The following is a 14,285-nucleotide window of genomic DNA, read 5'->3' on the forward strand; positions in this document are numbered from 1 at the left end:
ACCAGCTTTGGGAGGGCTCTGCACACCAGCACGTCTAAGGGAAACAAGCTCTGCAGAGTAAGACATGCCGATTCAAAGGAAGGAAGCACTCTGCTTACAGCCGGCCCTGGCTTTAGGCAGAAGGCAAGGCTTTGGTCAGACACCAGGTGACGTGCTGGATTCTCCCATTTCTTAAATGCTTACAATGGCGACGCAGACACTTCTGAGCCGCTACTTGCTGCGGGCCACAGGAATATATCATAAGAACTCAGCTGGTTACGGCAAAGTCACTACCTGGAGGGATCAGGGAATTCCTCCAGAGGAAGCCAAATCCCAAGGAACTTTTGGTGTTACTTGGCTTGTTATATATCAGCTGTCTTCTGTTATGAAAATCATGTGTGCCTTCATAGTTTTCCCAATTGATTTTTCCCTTAGAAGGGCTAACAGTGTGGACTGATCACTCTCTGGACATACACATTCCAGGTATTTGGAGAACAGCCTCAGGAAAGGCTTTCTCTGGAATCAGATATCTCCCTTAGCCACTTTCAAGGACTACAGGAAACACTGCCCAGGTGGGCGCCCAACTTCCGAGGATAACAATGATAACAGCCCACGTGCAAGTCTCCTGACTTAAATTCTACAAAGAGACACTGCCCAGGTGGGCCCCAACTTTCAAGGACTAACAGTGATAACAGCCCACAGGCAAGTCTCCTGACTTAAGGTTAATTCCACAAGGAGACACTGCCTAGGTCAGGTGGACGTTAAGTAATAGCTTTACACAATTTAGCTCGGACCCTCCCTTTATATACCGGGACTTCCAGGGCACAGGACGGAGAAGAGAAAAGAGAATGGAAGAACTAGATGGGTAAGAACTTGAGAGGAACAAACTGAGATGGGGAAGAACTAGATTGAAGGGCTAGAAGAGAGGACTAGAGGAACGAGATGGAAGATGAGGAAGAGCCAGTTGGGGAAGAACAAGATGAGGAAGAGCCAGATGAGAGAGAAGGAGATGGGAGAAGAGCTGATAGGGGAAAGAACTAGATGGATGAGAACCTAGAAGGGACAGAACTAGATGAAGGAATTAAGATAGAACCTAGAGGGGACAGTAGATAAATACAGAGAGAAATCAGGCAAGAAAGGAGCTAGACATGAGAGCAGAATAGAAGCTGTGCAGAGAGAGAACTATCACAGAATAATAAAGTGTATGAACTAAGGAGTTTCGTGTACATAGATGCATTTCTTTTCATCAAAGATTAATTATCAGCTGGTTGTAGATTCTTCTTGGACCCTGGGAGGGGACCATCGAGGGGCTGGACCCCCCCTTAGTCACCAACAGCTACTCGGTCAGTAACAAGGGGACGTCAATATTTTCTGTTTGAGGTCCCTTAAGAGTAAAAACTATTTCTAGTTTTTTGACATTGTGTTATCTACCAATGACAATTCTCATAAATCTCACCCACAGAACAGAAGGCTCAAAGGTAGGAAAAGAAAGGTTAGTGCTGGTAAGTTAAACAGAAAGAAATCTTAAAGATGCAAATTGCTATTTTAACAAATCTTCTCTTTTAATATGAAGAGTTCGTTGTTAGTGAATTCAATTTATACGCAATTATTTTTTTAAGCTTACACCCTGCTTTGGTCACTACACAATCCAATGTAAACTTCCACGGAAAATAAATCTAAAGTTTAATTCTGTGGTGAGGTGGCGAATGGCCTTTAAACACAGCATGAGAGGCAGAGACACTGGTACCTTGAGCAGTGAGTACTGGCAGCTAGCTATCACCAGGCAGAACTGGAACACCCAGATGTCTCTGAAGAAGCCTTGGATGAGGAGAACGGATCCCAAAAAAGCCACGAGAATAGCCAGGACGACAGCTAATATATTCTCCAGGATCTCACGGTTTCTGTAGATGGAAAAATTAACACAGAGGTCTATCATGAGTATGAGAAAATAATCAGACTGGTAAAGGGGAAAATGTCACCAAGGAGCCTGCTGGGGAGTATTCTGGATGCCTGCTTTGAAGAACATTTCAGGTCATACAGAAAAAGAAACTACTATCTGTGGGCATGATACAGCTGTCCTATGATGTCATAGCAGGGGAGTGCCCTCTAACATAGCTGTCCTATGATGTCATGGTAGGGGAGTGCCCTCTAACATAGCTGTCCTATGACATCACAGCAGGGGAGTGCCCTGTAACACAGCTGTCCTATGACGTCACAGCAGGGAAGTGCCCTGTAACACAGCTGTCCTATGACACCAAGACAGGGGAGTGCCCTCTAACACAGCTGTCCTATGATAACATAATACAAATTTTTCTAATATCTTCTCTGTGTAAACGCTGTAAAATAACTAACCAATTTGGATGGCAAATAAAGCTGACACAGGAGGAGTTAAAAAGCAAAGTCTCAAAGTTTCTAGAAAATTTGAAATGTGTTATTTCATCAGATAAGGCTTGCAACCAAATTCTGGTAACCACTGGGTGTTTCCCCATCTGCCATCCTCATCTGAAACAATCCAAAACTCACTTACTAGCACGATTTAAACACAGGCTCTTCTGTACATAAAGAACGAAACACAGCTAAGACCACCAGTCCTGCCCCATCAAAGCTGCAGAGGCAATTCCATACCCAGCAAACGCACACTGGGCAGGGGGCAACACAATGTCCAAGACACCACATACAGAAGTGGTGCAGGTTTTTATTCTGTACCAAAAAGCTAAGAATCTATCCAATTTCTTGGGAAGTTTTATTCATAAATGTTGAAGAAACACTTGCTAAACACCTTGCATTTACAGACTATTAACTGACATTTGCATAGCATGTCTACTTTATGAACCAAACATGACAAAAAAAAAGTCTTGTTACTAAAAACAAAGACTGAAAAACACCTTATACCAAATTATTATTCATAATGGCTGTGTGGAGGAATTATGGTACACAACTCTATTTTCAAAACGTTCTACATACTTAAATCTTCAGTGGGTAAAGAATTTATAATCACAAAATGTTTAAAGTTCACTTTTATTAACTCAATACTACATTTATAGTCATTAGCCATCCCTCATTCAAGACTTCAAAGCATTTTCAAATCAAGAATTATTGGTATTTTCATTCTAGTATAGATAGTAGACACGTGACCAACCACCACTAACTCCCTTTCCCAGCCTCACGCTGCTGCTCACCATCTCCCTTATAACTTGAACACGTTACCTTTGGCTTTGTACAATTTTCTATGATGATGAATCCAATTATCAATCAGTTCTTTTATTGATTCTGCTTTTCCTGTCAAGGCTAGTAAGTTTTCTATAAGCTTGGGGGCAAATATCTTGTTTCACATATTTTACTGTTTTATGTTCCACATTTATGCCTATGATCAATTCTGATTTAGTTTTTGTGATATGGTACAAGGTATAGATTCAAATTTGGTTTTTTGCATATGGAAATATGCTATTTTACTGCCAAGTCTCCACTTCACCGATTTGCATAGCATTTAAATAACACCTGGGCCTGGCGCTTACTCTGCAGGAGGGTTCCTAATGGTAATTCCCACCTACTGAGATGGATCTATGATAGTTACATCTTTTAAGGAATTTGTCCTTTTCGTTTGTCTACTGTCAGCTTACTGACCCAAAGCTGCTAATAATGTTCCTTACTGCTCTCTGATTCCTGTGGGATCTGTAGTGACATCACACCTCACAGTTTCCAATGGTCACTGTGTCTCCTCATCAGGCAGCAAAAGGTTCGTAAGTTTCACTCCTGCTCCCAAAGATGCAGTCTTGGGTTTCCTTGGTCTTTCTGTGTTCTTACTATGTTCTTGCATGTCCTCAGTTGGGCTAAGTGCTTATGTATCTAGTTCCTGGTGTAGATGTGAATCACAGAACTGAGGTCTTCTGGTTCTGACCTACCTACTCAATGCTATAAACTCCCCTAAGCACTACAGGAGCCACTTCACTTTAAAAATACTTTGTAGTTGTCCCCTCAAATTCTTCTCTACCCATGTGATCTAATTGTTTTCACTGACCCTTACGGATCAGAATCAGGTCAGTCTACATAACATCGCATGAGCACTTAAACAGTATGTAATCTCATTACAGGTGGCTGCTCCGTGAGGGCCAATTAACTGCTCAAGTCAACTATCTCTGCAATAGTTGGGTTTCCAGTATCCCCAAAGGACCATGTGTTGAAAGCTTGTACCCCAGCCAATGCAGCTATTGGGAGGCTGTGACACCTGGAGGCAGTGAGGCCCTTGTTGAAGGAAGTCAAGTCAGGGGTGTGCCTCTGAGGGGCCGCTGAAGCCCTGCCCTTTCCTGTCTCTCTGCTTCCAGCAGAGTGGAGTGATAAGCAGCTTCGGCTAGGAAGCTTTCACTCTGATGTTCTGCCCGTCACAGCAGGCCCCCACCCCCCCAACAAACAAATCAGGTGACAAGGACTGAAACCATGAACACTGTGAGCCACAACAAACCTTCCTCCTTCCTAAGCTAACCCAGACATTGTCACAGCGCAGAAAGCCGACTGACGGCAACGGGGTGCAAAAGTCACCGCTAAGTGTAGATTCATCTGGGTGCTGCTGATAAAACCCGGGTCCTTCTGTGTGCTAAGCACTGCTGTGTCACCAAGACACATCATCAGCCCCTAGGAAGTTTGAAGCTCTGTTTTAGGTACAGAAACATTTAGGACTATTATGTTTTACAGGTTAAACTGAGCCTTTATCATTATGAAGTAACTTTCTTTATCTTTGGCAATATCCCCTTGTGGTAGTTGAATGCAATGGCCCCCATAATCTCATAGGGAGTGGCACTATTAGGAGGTGTGGCTTTGTTGGAGTGAGTATGGCCTTGTTGGAGGACGTGTGTCTCTGTGGGGGTGGGCTTTGAGGTTTCCTGTGCTCAAGATACTGCCCAGTGTCTCAGTCCACTTTCTGCTGCCTTCTGATCAAGACACAGACACAGCCAGCACCATGTCTGCCTGCACATCACCATGCTCCCCGCCATGATGATAATGGGCTGAACCTCTGAACTGTAAGCCACCACCTCAATTAAATGTTTTCCTTTATAAGAGTTGCTGTGGTCATGGTATCTCTTCACAGTAATAGAAACCCCTAACACACCTCTGCTGTGAAATCTGCTCTTAAGAGTGGCCAATGTTCTCAATCTCTGAGCCATCTCTCTAGCCCCTCTCCATGGGCTTTTAAAGAGTATTTTACAGATATTTAAATTACTATATGTTGACAGTTCTTTTCCTTTCCATACTGTTAGAGATGTTCCACATCTTCTTATACGCATAACTTTCAGGCAGATGGATGTTTTCCTCATGCTTGTTCCTCTGCACAGAGTATTCTTTTGATGTTTCTTGTGGTTTTAAAGACTCTCTTGCTGGACTTGAGCGAGTATGTCCGCTGGATAGGTTTCTCAAGCTGCCTCTGCTTAGGTTGCATTGGGCTTCTTGACTGTGCACTGGTAGTTTTCATACAATATGCAGTTTCCACCATTATTTCTTCAAGTCTGTCTCTTCTCGAAGTTGTTCCACAAAACTCTTCTTGGTTTTATGCTTTTGTCACTGCTTTACTCTCGATGGTTCTCCTGATGTGCCCACAAGTTCACTGATTGTTTTTTCAACAGTTTTAACTACTGCCAATCCTACCTAGTATATATTTTTTAATCACAACATTGTGGTATTCAACTCTGTAATTATTTTCTCTCTCATGTCTATACTTAATTTTTCACATAAACAGAATACAGTTGTTAATTATTTAAAAACTCTGTATCTGCTAACAGTTAACATCCCTACCAGCCACAGGTTGGTCTTGATTTATTCTTTTTCCCATGAGTCATGTTTTCTCACTTTGCATGGCTGGTGACCTCTGAGTAGACGCCGGGTGTCTGTCACTACTTGTTGGGAGGTATGCATTTCTGGGTCTCTATAAATCTTGAATATCTGGTATGCTACTTACGATCCCTTTAGGTCTTGCTTTTATGACTTGTTTGGTAGGTCTGAAGTGTGGTACAGGAGGCTAAGGCCGCCACACATTTAAAGCAAGGTATTCCTAAGCAGACAGCTCTTCAGATATACGAGCTAATCACAGTCTGTTGAGCACAAGGAAGCCTGCTAGAGTCTCCACTGTCCTCTCACCAGCTCCCTTCTGTGATATTTTGCACTATGGACTCCAGGACTCTCAGTTTCATCTCTTTAACTCAAGGTATGCACTGAATTCTATGTCCCCCCTCCCTGTGCCACAAAACTAAGAACGCTTAACACACCAAGTGGTGGTGATTAGCGTGCACACTACCGACCTGCCACTTTTCAGGCTCACTGGCATCCACTGACGTGTCTCTGTTTCGTGGGGAAGGTAAGTCCAGTTTGTCTCTACTTACTGACGGGCAGCAGCTCCTGGTCGTCAGGTTTGTAACAAACCAGTGTCGACCACTAAGACACGATGTTAAACCACAGAGCAGCAGGGCTCCTCCTCCATGTTACCTATCACCTTAAGATCATAACAGACTGCGTGTTCTCTTTAAAGAATCAACTGCGTGACTCACACTAATAATAAAAACATATCCTTATAGAAACATCTTAGGATTACAGGGAAAACAGCTTTCAATGGCTTAAGAGAGTAAATATTTAAAAACTCTGTTACTTTAAGTTTGATCTCAAGAGGATGAAAATAGAAAGCATTTTCCAACATGACACTCAGGTGAAAACATCAATGGGTAATTAGGAAAAATTTGGCTTAAAAACAGTATCTTCCTATCTTTAATACCATGCTAAGGTCTTACCTATCAAACAGTGCCAAAAGAGTGAGCCTGTCAAAGTTAATGCCAATCCACAGCTGGGGTAGGATCCAAAAGCGGTAATAATGTTTAACTTTTTGGGCAGCTTCTTCGGCGGGGCCGTAAGTGGCTGCCAAGTCAGGGCTGAGATCAATGTCCTGCTGCTCCAACAGATCTGTGTCAATGGTCAACAGTCTGTTCAACCGAATCTGTGGGAGAGAAAACTAGAAACATGCCGGCACTGAAAGGGTTAAATATTCTTGATCAATTCAGGACTCAGAGTTTGTCAGCTTGTAAATTACTTAAGCCCCTAATTCTTTATTCTAGTTCACTCCTTGTGAAAACCCCATGACACCTAGGATCTGCAGAAGACAGAAGGCAACAGGAAGCAAGTCAAAACAGAGCAAACTCCATCATCACCAGACCTTTAGGACAGGTGTCTGAAAGGTGTGAGTACGGCTGGTGAGACCACTAAACCCTGCTGTGCATCGCTGAGGGCCTCCCTCCTCCATCCTCTGGAAGCCCTTTCTCGTAAGCTATGACCTGTACTGCCAGTGCCAAATCTGAGCCTTTTAGCTCCCACATCTTCCTTCAGCCAGTCTCATTATCTCTTAGATACTCTTAGAAACAGTATCATTGTTTCTAAGCTCCTCTGAGTTAGCAGGCTCCCACCTGAACCTATGGAGCAAAGCACTACCTTTACTTGTTAATTTTAACTCTTCTACTCACCAGTCCTACAGTTTGCCCTTCCCTGTGAAAACATCAAATATTTACTGGCCTTGGCACAGCACAGGGCAGGACTTTGCTGTCTCAGGGTTCCTATGCTACTTGAGAGTGGGAAACAACAGCATGATCATCTTTCTACTCCTGCTATTACTATTCAAACACACATGGAAGAGCTGAGAAAAATTGCTGGTTTTGATCTTTAAATATGGATTGATACTTCTCCATACATTTTCTTATCATCTATTCTAGGGTTTCTCAATTCTGGCACTATAGGTGTTTGGGCTAGAAAATCTTCCCTATGGGGGCTGTAACAAACACTACAGAATGTCTCGTAGCATCCCTGGTTCCTGTCTACTGTCTCCAATGGTGTTCCTCCAGTTGTGTCAAGTCAAATATTTCCAGACACAGCCAAACATCCACTGGCTGCAAACCGCTGCTCTGCACCACCTCACAGCCCCAGCCTTAAAACCCTGCTCACAACTCATCTTTAAGCAGCTATTAGACAGAATGCCTCAGATAAAGTCCATCCACGTTACTAATGAGGATTTCATCCCTTTTGTTTTCCAACTTGACAGCAAAAGCCATGTTTTAAAAATCCTCATTTTATCCCATACAATATATTTTCATATAATCACGTTACTCAGTTTTCCAACAACACATACCCTAGTTAATAAGTGAGCCAACAGTCAACAGATAGTTAAAACACAACACCAAATCATATTATTCAAAGAGAGACTGCTGAATTCAACAGACAGCTCTGCAGGCTAAGGATTTGCTGCTAAGCCTGAATACCCAAGTTTGATCTCCAGGACCTACTCCCTTAAGTGTGCTCTGACCTCCAAATATTCACATGTTCTCAGGCACACACAAGTCCACACACAAAATAAGCAAATGTAAAAGCAAAACAAAAAAAGACAATAGAAAAGGTATGGTACAACCAGATTATACAATGGTAAGTGGGCCTTTTCAGACCTGCAAAATATAAGCCGTGTAACCTCTGACCCACACATACATACGGCTAACTAAAGTGTAAGGTCCATGGCGACAAAACTAAGGGGCTTTGCCATAGTTTCCAACAAAAGTAACGTTTTGTGATTTCACTAATTTGAGTGATTTTTATGGCTAGCCATATAAATATACTTTTCAGATTGAATCTAAAAATGTACCACATTATAAAAAATGAGGAAGCTTACCACATCATGTGGATAAAACCGAACTGAGGTAGAACTTGATACATGAGAATCCGTGTCACTAAAATAAAATGAAAAAGACTTTAGGGAGTAAATAGCTTGTTAAACAGTGCTGTTTGTTTGTTTGTTTGTTTGTTAGTCAACAATTAGGCAATAATTATACTATCTTCATTCTTTCACATAAATGCCAAATACAAATCATTATTTTCCTAAGATGTGATCCGGAGCACTGTGTCAGCACCCCAGTTCAGAGGGCCTCTCCAGCTGACTGAAATCTTCAAACCTCAGTTTCCTCATCAGTAACATCAAACAACAGTGTCTCCATCACAGGGGTCTTATAATCTGTCTAAACAAGATAACCCAAGGAAAGCAATTCAACTGACTGGAACAGTGCAGACAGAAAAAACTTCATCTGTAACATAAAACAGCCTGGCATGTGCCAATGCAGTCAAGTTTGGATGTCAAACCTCGAGGCTCTATCACATTTCCAGCACATGGGATGCTCTTCTGCTGAACTACAGGGTGCTAACCAAGGTTTCCACTCAACTCCCAACCCCACTGTTCCACTTTCACAGAATCAGCAGCTCAGCTGAGTGACTGTAAGATTCCATTGCTTTAAAAGGCACTTGACAAAAGTGAACCACCTGAAGTTACATAACAGACACATACGGCCCATTATTAAATGGAAGGCCTACAATAAGAATCAAATGGCCACTGGGATTTCAAAGCAACAATGGGAATACGATTAATTTTCTAGGAAAAAAAAATCAATTACTCTATACTAGAAGAGATGATATGATTCAAATATCTAATTTACTTGTATTCTCCTAACATTTTTATTACCTTGCAAATTCCTTCCTGAAAAGAAATAAAAACTGAAAATTATTCAATGAAAGAAAACTAATTTTTGAGCCTGACCTTCATTGTAACTGTTTTTCTGATAAGCTTTTTATATCATGCAATATAGCAGAAACATCAGATATCTAGTTACTTCTGGAACAGGGCAAACTCTGTCCCATAAGGTTTAACGAAAGTTTTTACTTAATTTTTAAATACAGAATAACTTACATTTTAAAAATAGTGCTTTTTTCCCCCACAACAAAACACCCTTAATTCTATGGAAACAAAAGCATTATAAGCCTTAAACTCAATATAAACAAATCATTTTCAAAATAATTTGTATCTCACATGGCGGCTTACATTTAGTAACAATTTACTGTACATCAGAAAATGAGTGAGAGTAGATGTGTTTTTAAAATAAGATAACCCATATAAACAGCAGGTATAGCCATTCTACAATGTGTACAATATTCTAAAACATGGTGTACACCAGCAGTGTGTATAGTGTTTTTGTCCATTAGAAAAAAATACATTTTAAAACAAGCTTCTATACCTCGACAACTAAACCTTTAAACATGTAAGTCACACACACTGCTGACTCCACACCTACCAGATATTGGACGCTCTTCTTGCTGCTGGTTCGAAGTTCACAAGTGACATGTCACAGCCACCAGTCTCATACAGCGTAGATGAGAACTTCCCTAGCAAATGAACAAGTTTTGAAAAGAGTCACTAGGAGAGTCAGAAGTTTTCCTTCACGATATATTACATTTCCTAACTTTTTACATGATAAGAATTCTACAAGCCATTTTAACACAATTATCTCCATGCAGTTCAGAATGATGGGTGGTAAAACAGCAGCATGTGTAATCAAGTATTAAAAGGGGGAGACTTAGTCAGTTTTCTTTTTCCTTCCCAATTGAAGTAATCACGTTGATTTAACGTTCAGAAGCCACCTGGCCTGACTGGTCTTATTCGAAGCAACTTATAAGGTTTGAGGCAGCTCAAACTTCATGATAAAAAAACAAAAAATTTAAAAAAAACTTTATGATAATAAAATGGTTATTTTTATTTTGTTCAGAAGAAACAAAAAAATCAAAATGACTCAAAGGAAGTTAAATAATGTTGGTGCTATCATTAGTTATACAATGTTACCACAAGAGTCATATAAGTATTTAGGAATTACAATTGTTAAAACCAAATACTCTATAGAATCTAAGAGGATTAAAAATTAAACTGACTAAAATGTACATGGATAAAAACCTAGTTCTAGGGGGCTGCACTCAATCCCCTCCCCGCTTCCCAAAGACCCTGCTGCAATGCCCTCCACCTACAACCGTGGCCCTGTCTCCAACAGTCTGCCTTTCCATCTTTGAAAAGAACAAGGAAAAAGAAATAAGATGAAATAAAACTAATAAAAAAATAAATAAATAAAATGAAAAAAAAAACACAAGAAAACAACAGCACAAAAGCCCAGCTGTCTCAAAACAAACACCATTATATAAAATAGTTTCTAATAATGGGATTTTAAAACTGAGACACTGCTTGAAAGACCTTCTCGAGGATCTATGGAGGTGATGATGGGGAGGGCATATAAATAAATCATATAAACAAATGTGAATTGCTAAAAAGCCAGTGAGACAAGGCATATACTTCGGCAACTCCATGGTTTTGTTCAGGTTTTCAGAATTTACAGGAGTTTGTTTTAGAAGCTGGAATTGAGGAGACTCCACTGTCTCATCTAGCATGCCTTGAACTCCCTATCTACTCAAGGATGACCTAGAACTTCTCATTCTCTCTACCTCCAGAGTGCTGGCACTACAGAGGTGTGCCTCCATTCCCAGTTTATGAAGTGCTGGGGATCTAACCCAGGACTTCGTGCACACCAGATAAGCACCAGAACAACTCTGCTACATTCTAGTCTTAAATATAAGCCATCTTTAAAATTTTTAATTGAATTTGGTCTTTCACAATTTCATATATACATATAAATATTATACAGTGAGTTCTGATTTCTGTCACCCGATATCAAGACTCTTAAAGAGAATATTTCAACTTAATGCCAGGGTGAAAAGTCAGATTTTTCTATGTCCAAAATGAAAATACTAAATTACAAGGACTTTTAAGTAACAAAAGACCTCCTAACATACTGATATTATAATTAAAGACTTACAGAACATTTTGGCTATCACTTCATTTTTAAAAGGACTCTATCCCAAATATAATACTCTAGTAAATATAAATGCTTGATTACATTCTATTAGCCACTAGATAAAAGCATGTAGAAATTTAATATTGTATTAAATTTGTCTGTCAGAATAATACACTAACGTAAGCCAGAAAAACAATTCTCTGAAATACTCATTTCAACAGAAACAGAAAAGGAAGAACTCCTCAATGCACCACAAAGGGGGGATATGGTGACAAGGACAAGTCCCTGTGCTGTACCTATGACAGCAAACAGAGAAAGAGAGACTGCTTAGTCTAGTCTTATTTGCAAGGGTGGGTTATGAAGTGCATGGACTGCCCAAGGCTGCTTTCTCTCCCCTTTCAGTCGGTCCTGAGTATAAACAACCACACCAGTGGCCAAACCCGAGATGCTAAAGCTGCCCATCTGAGTACTTCTTAAAGGTTCCTGAAAATTCCCCTGAGGTACAGCAGAGAAACAAGTGACTGTGTGTGACGTTCAACAAGAGAGGAATGTATACACTGACTGTCACAAGCCACAATTTGTACATATTTCAGAAATCAGTAATTTTGTATTCAACAGTTCAGATTACTGCAGGGTTTTCTGAATATTTAAGTTTATACAGGATTTCAGCAATGTGTTCTGTCTCTGTATATTTAAAATAGTATTTCTACACAGCCAATCAACAAAGATACTATCTTTGTAACTGTCAAAAGCAACAGTGAAGAACATGAATTTAAAAATGATTTAAAAATAAAATTTATTTAGGAATATATAAATATGTATGTAACAACAATTAAAGGAAAAGAAGCCATGAATTTGAAAGGGGTGGGGGTGGGGATACATGCCAGCAGTTAGAAAGAGGAAATAGAAAGGGAGAAACGATGTAATTGAATTTTAATTTAAAAAAATTAAAGCAATAAAACTTAGACGTTTAAGCAGAAACATAAATCATGTCTCAGAAACAAGACCAGCAGACAGGCATGACTCCAACAGTACTAAATGTTCTGGAGAAGCTAAGTCTTGTCTGCCTCCCCTCAGGAAGTTTAGAGCCGGAGTCCCACGGTCTACATCTCGGCACACCCATGGCAACACTCCCCTGCACGCCTTCACCTCTTCACAGAGCAACAGACAGCACTCTGCGGGCACTGCACTTCATTCACAAAATCAACACTCCAGGGAAAATGTATGGAAACAGTGAAACAGTCACTGACACTTCAGTACACTAATTCGATGATCTAGCAAAAGGCAGTCTATTCCCCAAACCGAGACACAACTATACACTGCCACTGCTTATCACAAAATATTCAAACCAATTTTAAACTTCAAACTCAAAATGTTCTTATGAATCCATTTAATATCTAGCAATTAAAAACCCTCAAACTGCAGGAAGAAAGCTGAGCGTCTGTGCAGTATGCCCTCTCCATTCCATAATTAACCATGTTTAAATGGTTCAGTCATTAGTCAAGAAGAAAAACAAATCAATTTATGACCAAATAAACACTAAAGCTAGTATTTCTAATTTGTAAAAAATGATATTATCATCCACAAGGCAATCTCTAAGGACAAAAGATAAGTTGAGGCACCCAGCATTCTCACCAATGACTATTTAACAATTAATGTTACTGCCAACAAAACTCAACTTGTTAATCATATAAAATCTTTTCTGAATAGGAAAGTTGTACAGTAACCGCAGTGCAGAATGTGATCCATGAACAATGGAGACCTAATGTCTAAGGACTGAAGCCAGAAATAGCAGAGCGGGCATTCTAAATATCATTGGCGTGACACTTCCAGACATGGGGCAGTAAGGGGACGCTCCAACTTCTTTTATCTGTAGGACACTCAGCACACAGTGCACAACACGCTGAGAATTTTAAGCACAGACTCTCACCTTCGAAACTCCTACGGCATCCTTGATGCTTGCTCTAGACACCTGCATGCTTTGGAAGGAGGCGGCTACTAGGGCAGATCTCTCTCTACTCCTCCAGGAACAAGCAACAAGAGCTGCTCTGCTTTCCTGGATCCTCCTCCTTAGATTTCAAGCCTCTTCTTCCTTCTGATCTTCCAAGCCTGAACCTGATACAATGCTTTCCTGGAGCCTCCCCCACTTAGGAAGTGTTACTCTTAGGGCAGACACGGCTTCAGGAGCTGAGATAAATGGAGGGTAGATGTGTAGATGGATTTAGAAGACTACTGGGGGACCACACGCTCTCAAACTGTACTAATGCTTCTGGTCTGGTAAGTATCATGCTCCATCTCTCCATGGCTGCATTACACTTTGAAGAGAGAAGGCTTTATGATCGGCTCTGACTTCTGGGATGACATCTACTGATTTCCAGGAGTAGTGACTCGAAGTCTCCTACAGACAGGAACAACTCACTTCTTCTGCTGATAGACTAACGGGCTTGTTTCTCTCAACACCGGTGGCCAGCAACTTTCTCTATGAGGAGAATAAACATCTTAGGCTTTGTGTTTCAGACACTCTTTTGTCAGAACACAATCCAAGAATGGAGCTGCTCGAGAGGAATTCTCAGTGCTTGTGAGAAAACTCCAAGAAAATAAGGTGAGAGTTTTGTGATCTTAGTTTCTTCAAAC

The 14,285-nt window shown here is 40.7% G+C and overlaps 1 protein-coding gene across 5 annotated transcripts in view; it reads right to left on the reverse strand.

Moving 5' to 3' along the window:
* Pcnx1 (pecanex 1) overlaps nucleotides 1–14,285 on the reverse strand; it is a 150,816-nt gene that overhangs the window by 51,147 nt on the left and 85,384 nt on the right. For 3 of the 5 annotated variants that reach the window (XM_052739403.1, XM_052739401.1, XM_052739400.1), the window contains 4 exons: nucleotides 10,110–10,200; nucleotides 8,663–8,720; nucleotides 6,750–6,967; nucleotides 1,727–1,880 (listed from right to left, as the gene is read on the reverse strand). In XM_052739403.1, coding sequence (XP_052595363.1) covers nucleotides 1,727–1,880; nucleotides 6,750–6,967; nucleotides 8,663–8,720; nucleotides 10,110–10,200 — 521 coding nt within the window. The remainder of the gene's footprint in view (nucleotides 1–1,726; nucleotides 1,881–6,749; nucleotides 6,968–8,662; nucleotides 8,721–10,109; nucleotides 10,201–14,285) is intronic. The other 2 variants (XM_052739404.1, XM_052739402.1) reach the window with 1 other exon arrangement.

This window comes from Peromyscus californicus, unplaced genomic scaffold (assembly GCF_007827085.1).
Source record: "Peromyscus californicus insignis strain IS unplaced genomic scaffold, ASM782708v3 Scaffold_15__1_contigs__length_86483966, whole genome shotgun sequence".
NCBI lineage: Eukaryota > Metazoa > Chordata > Mammalia > Rodentia > Cricetidae > Peromyscus > Peromyscus californicus.